Source organism: Mobula birostris, chromosome 7, assembly GCF_030028105.1.
Source record: "Mobula birostris isolate sMobBir1 chromosome 7, sMobBir1.hap1, whole genome shotgun sequence".
NCBI lineage: Eukaryota > Metazoa > Chordata > Chondrichthyes > Myliobatiformes > Myliobatidae > Mobula > Mobula birostris.
In genome coordinates, this window is record NC_092376.1 from 142,355,381 (window position 1) to 142,368,698 (window position 13,318).

Genomic DNA, 13,318 nt, shown 5'->3' on the forward strand with positions numbered 1-13,318 from the left:
AGGAACCAGTGATCACAATATGATTGAGTTCAACTTGAAATTTGATAGGGAGAAAGTAAAGTCTGATGTTGTAGTATTTCAGTGGAGTAAGGGAAATTATAGAGGTATGAGAGAGGAGATGGCCAAAGCAAATTGGAAGGAGCTGTTGGCAAGAATGTCAACAGAGCAGCAATGGGGTGTGTTTCTGGGGAAAATGAGGAAGGTGCAGGACATATGTATTCCAAAAAAGAAGAAATACTCAAATGGTAAAATAGTACAACCACAGCTGACAAGGGAAGTCAAAGCTATTGTAAAAGCAAAAGAAAAGTATGTAACAAAGCAAAAATTAGTGGGAAGATAGAGGATTGGGAAGTTTTTGAAAACCTACAGAGAGCAACTAAAAAAATCATTAGAAGGGAAGAGATGTGATATGAAAGCAAGCTAGCAAATAATGTCAAAGTGGATAGTAAAAGTTTTTTCAAGTGTGTTAAATGTGAAAGAGAAATGAGAATGGATATAAGACTACTAGAAAATGAGGCAGGAGAAATAATGACGGGGCACAAGGAGATGGCTAATGAACTAAATAAGTATTTTGCATCAGTCTTCACAGTGGAAGATACTAGCAATATGCCTGATGTTGTAGTGTGTGAAGGAAGAGAAGTGGGTACAGTTACTATTACAAGAGAGAAAAAACGGAAAGACCTAAAGGTATATAAGTGACTGCACCCTGGGTTTCTGAAAGAGATGGTGTTTGTGGTGGCATTAGAAATGATCTTTCAAAAATCGTTGAGCCACAGATCTTAACGTCAACAAGGATTGACTGTGGTCTTTTTGTCCAGCAGTCCAAGATCTAGATACAGAGAAACCCAACTTGAAACACCAACTATCCCTTTGCCTCCAGAGATGCTGCTTGACCTGCTGAGATCTTCTAGCTGCTTATTTTTTGTTTCACGTTCTAGCATTTGCATTCTCTTATGTCTCCCAGCGTTCCTCAGAATGGAGATACAATGAGTGAATAAACCATGGTTTGAAACATTGCTGGAAAAGCATTAAAATTGGTTGTGTAAATTTGATTTAAAGAAAGAATGGATTGAAAGATAATGAAATATAGTGAGAGCTGAAATAGAAAGCAATCTTTGATTGGCATCACAGATTAGGGGAAATTCTAACCACCTGCAAGATTAAAATAATCATGTAAGTAGTGATTAGTGAGGTAGTCATAAAGTAATACTATGTTCCAATACCACATCCTAAGGTAAATAGAAACTTCCTTATTTTTAGCAATCAAATAAGTCATCCATTTAGGCTGAACAACTAAACAATTAATGCTCTTACTGATATTTTCACATGATTGATAGGAGTCAATGCATTGTTAATCTTTAAGATAATTTTTGCAAATTAAGTATCTTATTGGCTGTCTCACGACTAAGCATGTAGTTACTTTAACTAAATATGTCACAGCAAGTAAAAGTTTGTCACTGGCTCAAGCATCTTTTCAATTGCATGAAAGTGTTAAACATAGAAACATAGAAACATAGAAAATAGGTGCAGGAGTAGGCCATTCGGCCCTTCAAGCCTGCACCGCCATTCAGTATGATCATGGCTGATCATCCAACTCAGAACCCTGCACCAGCCTTCCCTCCATACCCCCTGATCCCTTTAGCCACAAGGGCCATATCTAACTCCCTCTTAAATATAGCCAATGAACTGGCCTCAACTGTTTCCTGTGGCAGAGAATTCCACAGATTCACCACTCTCTGTGTGAAGAAGTTTTTCCTAATCTCGGTCCTAAAAGGCTTCCCCTTTATCCTCAAACTGTGACCCCTCGTTCTGGACTTCCCCAACATCAGGAACAATCTTCCTGCATCTAGCCTGTCCAATCCCTTTAGGATTTTATACGTTTCAATCAGATCCCCCCTCAATCTTCTAAATTCCAACGAGTATAAGCCTAGTTCATCCAGTCTTTCATCATATAAAAGGCTTGCCATCCCAGGAATCAATCTGGTGAACCTTTTTTGTACTCCCTCTATGCCAAGAATGTCTTTCCTCAGATTAGGGGACCAAAACTGCACACAATACTCCAGGTGTGGTCTCACCAAGGCCTTGTACAACTGCAGTAGTACCTCCCTGCTCCTGTACTCGAATCCTCTTGCTATGAATGCCAGCATACCATTCGCCTTTTTCACCGTGTGCTGTACCTGCATGCCCACTTTCAATGACTGGTGTATAATGACACCCAGGTCCTGTTGCACCTCCCCCTTTCCTAATCGGCCACCATTCAGATAATAATCTGTTTTCCTGTTTTTGCCACCAAAGTGGATAACTTCACATTTATCCACATTAAATTGCATCTGCCATGAATTTGCCCACTCACCTAACCTATCCAAGTCACCTTGCATCCTGTTAGCATCCCCCTCACAGCTAACACTGCCGCCCAGCTTCGAGTCATCCGCAAACTTGGAGATGCTGCATTTAATTCCCTCATCCAAGTCATTAATATGTATTGTAAACAACTGGGGTCCCAGCACTGAGCCTTGCGGTACCCCACTAGTCACTGCCTGCCATTCTGAAAAGGTCCTGTTTATTCCCACTCTTTGCTTCCTGTCTGCCAACCAATTCTCTATCCACATCAATACCTTACTCCCAATACCGTGTGCTGTGGAAGTTTGCACACTAATCTCCTGTGTGGGACCTTGTCAAAAGTCTTTTGAAAATCCAAATATACCACATCCACTGGTTTTCCCCTATCCACTCTACTAGTTACATCCTCAAAAACTTCTATGAGTTTCGTCAGACATGATTTTCCTTTCACAAATCCATGCTGACTTTGTCCGATGATTTCACCGCTTTCCAAATGTGCTGTTATCACATCTTTGATAACTGACTCTAGCAGTTTCCCCACTACCGATGTTAGGCTAACCGGTCTATAATTCCCTGGTTTCTCTCTCTCTCCTTTTTTAAAAAGTGGGGTTACATTAGCCTTCCTCCAATCCTCAGGAACTAGTCCAGAACCTAAAGAGTTTTGAAAAATTATCACTAATGCATCCACTATTTCTTGGGCTACTTCCTTAAGCACTAACTAGCGCTTAGTAACCCAGGTGGCAATGAAAGTATTTACATTTCTTAACTTCCAGTGATGGAAGATTTTAATAATTTCTCTTTTGTCTCTTCACAATTTTTAATCCAATTTCTCCTTTGTTTATTTCTTTCCATACCTGATATAATATTTAATTCAGCACTCAAGTTTACACTATCCTAGATATAGACTATTCTCTCAAATCATTGATTTAATCAATTAAGGAGATAATCCTGTTAGTTGAACTGCTCACTCAAGTCACAAATCCCAGATTCCATCACCACAACAGTAACATTTACTTCCTGCAATTTACAAAACTAAAATTTAAAGAAAAACTAAATATGCAAGAGGAATTTTACTCATTAGTTGATACCAATACAGAATCTGATAATAGCCAAATCTGGGCCAGTACATCCATGTGTGTCTAGAGAGTATGAAATGGATTTAACTTGTTAAACACGGATTTATGTCCAGAAGTGTGAGCACATGAGCCAGCATATTCAAAGACAGTTTCTATCCCACTGTTATAATTGGGAATTGGTTTACTACTGGTTCAGTGAAAAACTTTTATTTTGTATGTCATCCCTACAGAAAACTTCACCACATTTTAGTACATCCAGGTTGTACAAGGGAACAGCAATAACAGAATGCAGAATAGAGTGTTACAGTGACAGAGAAAGGGCAGTGCAGGTTAACAATAAGGTGCAAGGCCCTGACCAGGTAGATTTTGAAGTCCATACTCTTGAATGAACCTCATAGATTGCTAAAAATGAACTCTTGATCTCTCAAACTATCTCACCACAGCTATTGCACTTTTTCTACCTGCTCTGCATGTTCTCTGTAAATATAGCACTCTGATAGAGGTATTCAAAATTATGAGGGTAAATGCAAGCAAGCTTTTTCCAATGGGTTGTGAATGCAACTAGAGTTCATGGATTAAGGGTGAAAGGTGAAATGTTTAAGGGGAACAGGAGGGGGACTTCTTCACTCAGAAGGTGGTGAGAGTGTGGAATGAGCTGCCAGCACAAGAGGTGGATGTGGGTCAATTTCAACACCTAAGAGAAATTTAGACAGGTATGTGGATGAGAAGGGTATAGAGGCCTATGGTCTGAGTGCAGGTCAACGGGACTAGGTAGTTTAATGATTTGGCACAGACTAGATGGGCTGAAGGCCTTGTTTCTGTGCTGTGGTGTTCTATGGCTCTATGCTTTAGCCTTCTGCTTATAAGAACGTAAGAAATAGGAGGCCATCTGGTCCATCGAGCCTGCCCCGCCATTCAATAAGATCATGGCTGATCTGCCCGTAAACTCAGATCCATCTACCTGCCTTTTCCCCATAACCCTTAATTCTCTTACTATGTAAAAACCTATCTAACTGTTTCTTAAATATATTTAGTGAAGAAGTCTCAACTGCTTCCCTGGGCAGAGAACTCCATAGATTCACCACTCTCTGGGAAAAACAGTTTCTCCTCATCTCCGTCCTAAATCTTCTCCCCTGAATCTTGAGGCAATATCCCCTAGTTCTAGTCTCACCTACCCATGGAAACAAGTTTCCTACTATCTTATCTATCCCTTTCAAAATTTTGTATGTTTCTATAAGATTCCCTGTCATTCTTCTGAACTCCAGGGAGTATAGTCCCAGGCGACTCAATCTCTCCTCATAGGTTAACCCCTTCATCCCTGGAATCAACCTGGTGAACCTCCTCTGCACTGTCTCCAAAGCCAGTATATCCTTCCTCAAGTATGAAGACCAGAACTGCACACAGTACTCCAGGTGCAGCCTCACCAGTACCCTGTATAATTGCAGCATGACCTCCCTGCTCTTGAATTCAATCCCTCTAGCAATGAAGGCCAACATTCCGTTTGCCTTCTTAATAACCTGTTGTACCCGCAAGCTAATTTTTTGCGATTCATGCACAAGCACTCCCAAGTCCCTCTGCACGACAGCATGCTGCAATCTTTCACCATTTAAATAATAAGCTGCTCTTCTGTTATCCCTTCCAAAGTGGACGATCTCACATTTACCAATGTTGTATTCCACCTGCCAGAGCTTGGCCCACTCACTTAACCTATCTATATCCCTCTGCAGACTCTTCACATCCTCTCTACAATTTGCTTTTCCACTCAGTTTAGTGTCATCAGCAAATTTTGCTGTGCTACACTCAGTCCCCTCTTCCAAATCATCAATGTAAATGGTAAACAGCTGCGGGTCCAGCACCAACGCCTGCAGCACCCCACTCACACAGACTGCCAACCGGAGAAATACACATTTATACCAACTCTCTGCCTTCTATCGGTTAACCAATCCACTATCCATGCCAATACACTTCCTCCAACTCCATGCATCCGTATCTTATTTATAAGCCTCTTGTGCAGCACCTTATTGAAGGCCTTCTGGAAATCCAAATATACAACATCCACCTGTTCCCCTCTACCCACTGCAATCATTATGTCCTCAAAGAACTTAGACGGTGTGATGTTTGCTTCCAGAATTTGCTGGTATTTAATTGAATTCATTCTTCCCTCTATCAGTAAATGTTCCCCATGCCACTGGCTACAACACAAGCCCAAAGCATGATCAATCTACTCCCGTGCTTAACAGTTGGAGAGGGATTCTTTTCATGAAATTCTGCACCCTTTTTTCTCCAAACATACCTTTGCTCATTGCGGCCAAAAAATTATATTCAAAAGGTTCAAAGGAACATCTAAACAAGCTTGATGAATTTTGGAAACAAGTCCTGTAGACTGATGAAGTTAAAATAGAACAGTGCCCAAACTTTTGCATGTCACTGTATAATCACTGCACAACCATGCACTGACAAACAGCACCAGGGAACTGGCTTCAATCCTGATCTCGGATGTTGTTCAATTTTGATCTCAGATGTTCAATCCTGATCTCAGATATTCAATCCTGATCTCAGATGTCCAATCCTGATCTCAGATGTTTAATCCTGATCTCAGATGTTCAATCCTGATTTCAAATATTCTATCCTAATCTCAGATGTTCAATCCTGATCTCAGATGTTCAATCCTGATTTCAAATATTCTATCCTAATCTCAGATGTTCAATCCTGATCTCAGATGTTCAATCCTGATCTCAGATGTTCAATCCTGATTTCAGATATTCTATCCTGATCTCAAATGTTTAATCCTGATCTCAGATGTTGTTCAATCCCGATCTCAGATGTTCAATCCTGATCTCAGATGTTCAATTTTGATCTCAGATGTTGTTCAACCCTGATCTCAGATATTGTCCAATCCTGATCTCAGATGTCCAATCCTGATCTCAGTTGTTGTTCAATCCTGATCTCAGTTGTTGTTCAATCCTGATCTCAGATGTTCGATTCTGATCTGAGATGTTCAATCCTAATCTCAGATGTTCAATCCTGATCTCAGATGTTGTTCAATCCTGATCTCAGATGTAGTTCATTCCTGATCTCAGGTGTTGTTCAAATCTGATCTCAGATGTTTAATCCTGATCTCAAATGGTGTTCAGCCCTGATCTCAGATGTTGTTCAATTCTGATCTCAGAAGTTGTTCAGTCCTGATCTCAGATGTTCAATCCTGATCTCAGTTGTTCATTTCTGATCTCAGTTGTTGTTCAATCCTGATTTCAAATATTCTATCCTGATCACAGTCATTGTTCAATCCCGATCTCAGATGTTCAATCCTGATCTCAGAGTTGTTCAATCCTGATCATCGATGTTCAATCTGATCTCAGATGTTATTCGATTCTGATCTCAGGTGTTATTCAATCCTGATCTCCAATGTTCAATTCTGATCTCAGATGTTGTTCAATCCTGATCTCAGATGTTGTTCAGTCCTAATCTCAAGTGTTGTCCAATCCTGATCTCAGATGTTGTTCAATCCTGATCTCAGATGTTCAATCCTGATCTCAGTTGTTGTTCAATCCTGATCTCAGTTGTTGTTCAATCCTGATCTCAGATGTTGTTCAATTCTGATCTCAGATGTTATCCAATCCTGATCTCAGATGTTGTTCAATCCTGATCTCAGATGTTGTCCAATCCTGATCTCGGATGTTGTTCAATCCTGATCTCAGATGTTGTCCAATCCTGATCTCAGATGTTGTTCAATTTTGATCTCAAATATTGTCCAATCCTGATCTCAGATGTCCAATCCTGATCTCAGTTGTTGTTCAATCCTGATCTCAGATGTTCGATTCTGATCTCAGATGTTCAATCCTGATCTCAGATGTTCAATCCTGATCTCAGATGTAGTTCAATCCTGATCTCAGATGTTGTTCAAATCTGATCTCAGATGTTTAATCCTGATCTCAGATGGTGTTCAGTCCTGATCTCAGATGTTGTTCAATTCTGATCTCAGAAGATGTTTAGTCCTGATCTCAGATGTTCAATCCTGATCTCAGTTGTTCATTCCTGATCTCAGTTGTTGTTCAATCCTGATTTCAAATAGTCTATCCTGATCACAGTCATTGTTCAATCCCGATTTCAGAGTTGTTCAATCCTGATCTCAGAGTTGTTCAATCCTGATCTCAGATGTTATTCGATTCTGATCTCAGATGTTATTCAATCCTGATCTCAGATGTCCAATCCTGATCTCAGTTGTTGTTCAATCCTGATCTCAGTTGTTGTTCAATCCTGATCTCAGATGTTGTTCAATCCTGATCTCAGATGTTCAATTCTGATCTCAGATGTTGTCCAATTCTGATCTCAGATGTTCAATCCTGATCTCAGTTGTTGTTCAATCCTGATCTCAGATGTTGTCCAATCCTGATCTCAGATGTTGTTCAATCCTGATCTCAGATATTGTCCAATCCTGATCTCAGATGTCCAATCCTGATCTCAGTTGTTGTTCAATCCTGATCTCAGATGTCCAATCCTGATCTCAGATGTTGTTCAATCCTGATCTCAGATGTCCAATCCTGATCTCAGATGTTGTTCAATCCTGATCTCAGATGTTGTTCAATCCTGATCTCAGATGTTGTCCAATCCTGATCTCAGATGTTATTCGATTCTGATCTCAGATGTCCAATCCTGATCACAAACAAATCAACCTTGAACTCAGATTGTTGTTCAATCCTGATCTCAGATGTTGTTCAATCCTGATCTCAGATGTTGTCTTTGTGCAGTTTCTACATCCTTCCTGTGATTGCATAGGTTTCTGGTGGGTGCTCTGATTTCTTCAAAGATATGATGGTTGGTCAGCTACTTGTGCCATTATAAGTTGGACCTTGGTGGAATCTGTGAGATGCTGATGAGAATGTGGGAAGAATAAGCAATGGACTAAGATAGGATTAGTGTAAATGGATGGATACTGGTTGGTACAGATTTAGTGTGCAGAAAGGCCTGTTTCCACTCTTCTCCCTCTGTGGCTTAATGACTCTGTGAGTCTGTTACTGACGTTATGGCCGATTTCATGAACTATGTACTTACTAAAGCATTAGAGAAGTGTGGAGGTGATTTAAGGAGGCTTATTAGAGAAAGGGGAATAGGGTGGGTGCAAAACATATTGTGGTTTTTGCAGCAGGTTGACTCTGCAATCCCCTTTGTAACAGTCTCATTTGTTGGTTGTTTATGGCATCTATTATGTTGAAATAGTTTCTCCTATTTCTTCCAAAAGAGTGAATTTTCAGAAAGTGTGTAAATGTTGTTTTAATATCATAAATACTGCTTTATGAGTACATTTCTATGCAGCTACATTCATAACAGCAATTTTAAATGTAGCTTTTCATCGAGATGCCTCTCTTTATATTTAAAGAAAAATTGCTAGCTCTGTGCAGCAAAAGCTTTTCACACCTTTTTTTGCAGATGGCAACTGGAAAGGAAATAGTCAGATACAAATGAATGTATGTTCCATGGTTACAGTTTACCACAATGTCTGAACAAAACTATTTTACTTTCCATTTGTCTACCTTGGGTTTTGTGTCAACCTTCCCGAGTGTTGTTGGACCTACAACCAAACATGGGATTGAGAAAAATTCCACACACCTTAGTCTGGAAGTGGGCTGTATACCACAGTATGCAACTTCTGTGTTACTCCTGCAGTCGTGTTGTTGATTTGTTTATCCCGACCAAATATTCTGGCCAGCAGCGACATATAAAATTGTGAAAACATGGGACTTATCAATGAAAGTAACAGCAGGTACTTGGCCATTTTCTTGTGGAGTCAATCTTACCCCGATTTTATATAGCATTAATACTATCACTATTTGCTTGCCCTAAACAAGATATATCAAAACCACACAGAAGTGGTTTTGATACATCTGTAAAGAATCACAAGGCATTTCACCACTTTAGAAACGTTTGCCATGGCTGAAAGAGAGTGGAGGAAAAGTGTTAATTTGATAAATAAGGTCTACAGATTCTGCAGATGCTGGAAATCCAGAGTAACAAGTACAAAATGCTGGAAAGAAATGGAGTCAATGCTTTTGGCCAAGACCCTCGGTCAGTACAGGAAAGGAAGGGAGAAGAAGCCAGGATAAGAAAGTGGGGGAGGGGAGGAGTACAAGCTGGAAAGTGATTGGTGAAGCCCAGTGGGGGTAAGTAGGTGGGTGGGGGAGGGGGATGAGGTGAAAAGCTGGGAGAAGATAGGTGAAAAAGGTAAAGGGCTGAATAGGAAGGAATCCGGTAGGAGAGGAGAGTCGACAACGGGAGAAAGGGAAGGAGGAGATACAACAGAAGGAGGTGCTGGGCAGGTGAGGTGAAGGGCTGAGAAGGGAGCGAGAATGGGGATTGAAAGAAAAGAGAAGAGGAAACGATGAGAAACTTATCAGAAGTCAGATAAATCGGCTGCCCAGACTAAATAGGAGATGCTGCTCCTCCAGCCTGAGTGTGGCCACATCATGATAACAGAGGAGGCCATGGACTGGCATGTTGGAATAGGAATGGGGATTGGAATTAAAATGGTTGGCTATCAGGGAATCCTGCTTGTTGTGGACAGAGCGAAGGTGCTCGACAAAGCATTCCCCCTATCTACATCAGGTCTCTCCAGTGTAGTGGAGGTCACGCTGGAACACTAGATTCGGGATGCTGTTGGCTTGTTTCTACTTCTTGCATGTGTGTTTTTCTTTCTCTCTCTCTCTCTTCTGCGTAGTGATTTTTTGGTCTTTTTAAAATTGGGTTATTCAGGTCTCTTGCTTTGTGGTTGCCTGTAAGCAGAGAAATTTCAAGGCATATATTTGATATATTCTTTGATAATAAATGAACTTGGAATCTTTGAATCACAAAAGCAGTCATCACTTTCTTATGAGCTCTTCTTACCTTTCTATCATATGAAAATTTGTAAAGTGCTGTGTTAAAATCTATGCAGACTGCAATAAATATATTATCTTTATGACAACTCTGTTTACCTCACTAAAATTTCAGTCAAGGAAATTAAACATGCTTCTCTTTAACAAATAAAAAACATAATTGGAACTATCCTGTGATGTCTACCACCAATGTTATGCTGATTGGCTTGTAACACATATATTTAACACTTTCTTTTTAAATACACGTTTGATTGTCAGTATTCTAGTCACCTGACATCATATCTTTGCACAGACAGCATCGGAAAAGTATGGTCAGAAGTTCAGCCATTTCCTCCCTTGTTTCTCTGTGATGTCATTACTGCCCCATACCACATTGTATAAAGTCTCTCTCTTTTCGCTTCTACACATTAGGAGCATCTTGCACTGAAGGGGAAGTATCTGTATCAATAGCAGAATGTTCAGCAAAACCTCAGTCACTGTGCTCTCACTCATCGCTCTCTGTCTTGTATTTACAGACGGTAAGATATCTTTAATATTGAGATTTCTTGAAATTTCCTGAACAACGCTAAATTTGCTATCATGTGAATTATTATACAGATGCATTTTAAATAAATGTCAATTACAAAATTAATGATTGAATTCTAAAAACTTATATTTTTCTTTGCAGCTCTCCCTCGCCTAACTAAACAGAAACGCTGCAAATGCATTAGCTCAATGGACTCATTGACGGAGAACATGAAAGTCACCAACATTAAAGTTTTCTTTAGGCAACCTTTTTGTTCAAACATTGAAATCATGTAAGTCACCATCTTGCTAATACATTTTAATATTTATGAAACAGAGGTTAATATAGAAATAGCTTTGATTTTAATTGCACTTAATTTCTTTCTAGTGTCAATTTGGAAAATAGCAGAAGAGTTTGCCTGAACCCCAATGCTGAATTAGGGAAAGCAATTATTGCTTCTATGAGAAAGTAAGTACTGTATACGGCAAATTTAAGCACTTGAAGTTTAATATAAAACAGGAAAGTTTTGGTCATTTATGTCAGCATACTCTTGGTGAAATAGGCTAATCCAACACAAACAGTTTGGGAAATTTAAATGTAATTTACTTTTCCAACCTACTTTTAGATGCGTTTGGAATTATAGAGCACAGAAACAGCACCTATGGGCCCACCTTGTTCATGCCCACTGTGATACATCCCTATTACATGTGTTAGGTCCATATCCTTTTCTGCCTTGCCTGTCTACACATCTGTCCATATTGATGTTCATGCAACATGTTCAGATTTTTCATAACTGTTTATATTTGTGCACAATTCAATCAAGCCCAGCTCCATTCAGAAAAATTGGCAGATTCCATTGGCAGTGTTACTCAACAGAAAACTTTTCAAATTGTATTTGTTTTCTTTCACTTATTGCTATTGCAGATTTTCTTACTGAATCAAAAAAATTGTTTAATTCACTTGGAACCATAGAGAATTGAAAGTTCAGGTAGGATCTGAAGTGAACAATTCTATTCTGAGGGTGCTGTGATCCTGGACACACTACCTGAGAAAGTGGTGGAATCAGAGTTACCGACAGGACTTAAGAAGTATTTAGACAAGCATCCAGCTATGGGAAAAAGGGTTAATGCTTATAACCATATAACACTTACAGCACGGAAACAGGCCATTCCGGCCCTTCTAGTCTGTGCCGAGCGCTTACTCTCACAATGGGTGAGAGATTATGGGTGGCCACTAGTTAGAGTGGACATGGGAGGGCTGATTGGCTGTATCCATGCTCTATGATCCTATGTTTAAGTTATGAAATGATTCAGAACTGGCTCTTCAGGCTATTTTAGTGATTTTTAAATTGAGTAACTCAAAGAATGAAATTTACTTTATAAAAATGCTTATATCTAACCTTTCAGCTGAACTAATAAAAACAGAAAAGTCAAAATGCTCTCTATCCTAGGAAACAACCCTTCTTAAGACAAATATTGATTACAATACTTTTTTACAGGAAAGGAAGACATTGAACAACCTCTCTACCAAACAATGGATCGTGTTGCTGTCTGAACAGGACTATGATTCACAAATTTAAAATTCACCACTGCATCATTAGTGAAGCAAAGCTTTATTATGTGCTTTAAATTTTCTTTATACATTTAATAAACTGGAATGTCTGTAGTAAGAAGGCAGAGAAAAACTCTGTCAGCTTATCATTTCATATATGGACTGTAATGAAGATTAACCCAGTTTCTAGTCCCATTTTTAAAACTTTATCGTTTGAGGTTCCATAACTGAACTGATACTGATTATAAAATAAATAAGCTATTTTTGATTTTAAAAACTGACAAAAATATTTGTTACTATTGCCATTTATTGTTTATTTCATATTAAAAAGATTTTTTTGTTTTGATATTTTCTGCTTTTATATTTCATTGCCCATGGCAACCAGTGATGCTTTTATATGAGATCAATTTATCTGCCGTTTATGTACGCAAATAAATAATGCAAAGTCCAGAATTGTTGTAATGTTTATCTATATTAAAGGCTGCAATTATAATATTGATAATTGTTTGTGCTGTATTCTTGTATTAAATACCTAAACAGTCAAAGATAACAAATGCAGGATTCATTAAGGTGCCTTGAAAATTAAAATGATGTAACAATGTCCCACAGTTCTATTTAGAACTTAATTCAGCATCATTTGAATCAGCACAAGAAATAACAAGAATAAAGGAGGGCTCTTGCAGCTTACTGGGGGAAAGTTTTGGCAGATTTACCACTAACTTCCAGAAAATAAAATCTACTTTGCGACTACAAATAAATTACCAGTAAAATATTTTCCCATTGATGCCAAAATAACAATAGGAGGTTCTAAACAAAACTCAGCAGAAAAGCAGATTGTTAAACAGTGCAGCATTCTCACCCTTTTTCATATAATCGTGGGTTCCAGCACTCCTTAGGTGTAGAATTATTTTCTTGGTAGCAGTACTGACAGAGAGTTAAAAGTACAGAAAGCATCTTTTACTGGCTGACTCTTTAAA

The 13,318-nt window shown here is 39.0% G+C and overlaps 1 protein-coding gene across 1 annotated transcript; it reads left to right on the top strand.

Moving 5' to 3' along the window:
• The first annotated feature begins 10,669 nt into the window (after window positions 1-10,669).
• LOC140200839 (interleukin-8-like) lies at window positions 10,670-12,843 on the top strand. The gene is made up of 4 exons (XM_072264470.1): window positions 10,670-10,803; window positions 10,953-11,082; window positions 11,178-11,258; window positions 12,289-12,843. The coding sequence occupies exons 1-4, from the start codon at window positions 10,740-10,742 to the stop codon at window positions 12,302-12,304; spliced, it is 291 nt and encodes a 96-aa protein (XP_072120571.1). The 5' UTR covers window positions 10,670-10,739; the 3' UTR covers window positions 12,305-12,843.
• The last annotated feature ends 475 nt before the right edge of the window (window positions 12,844-13,318 follow it).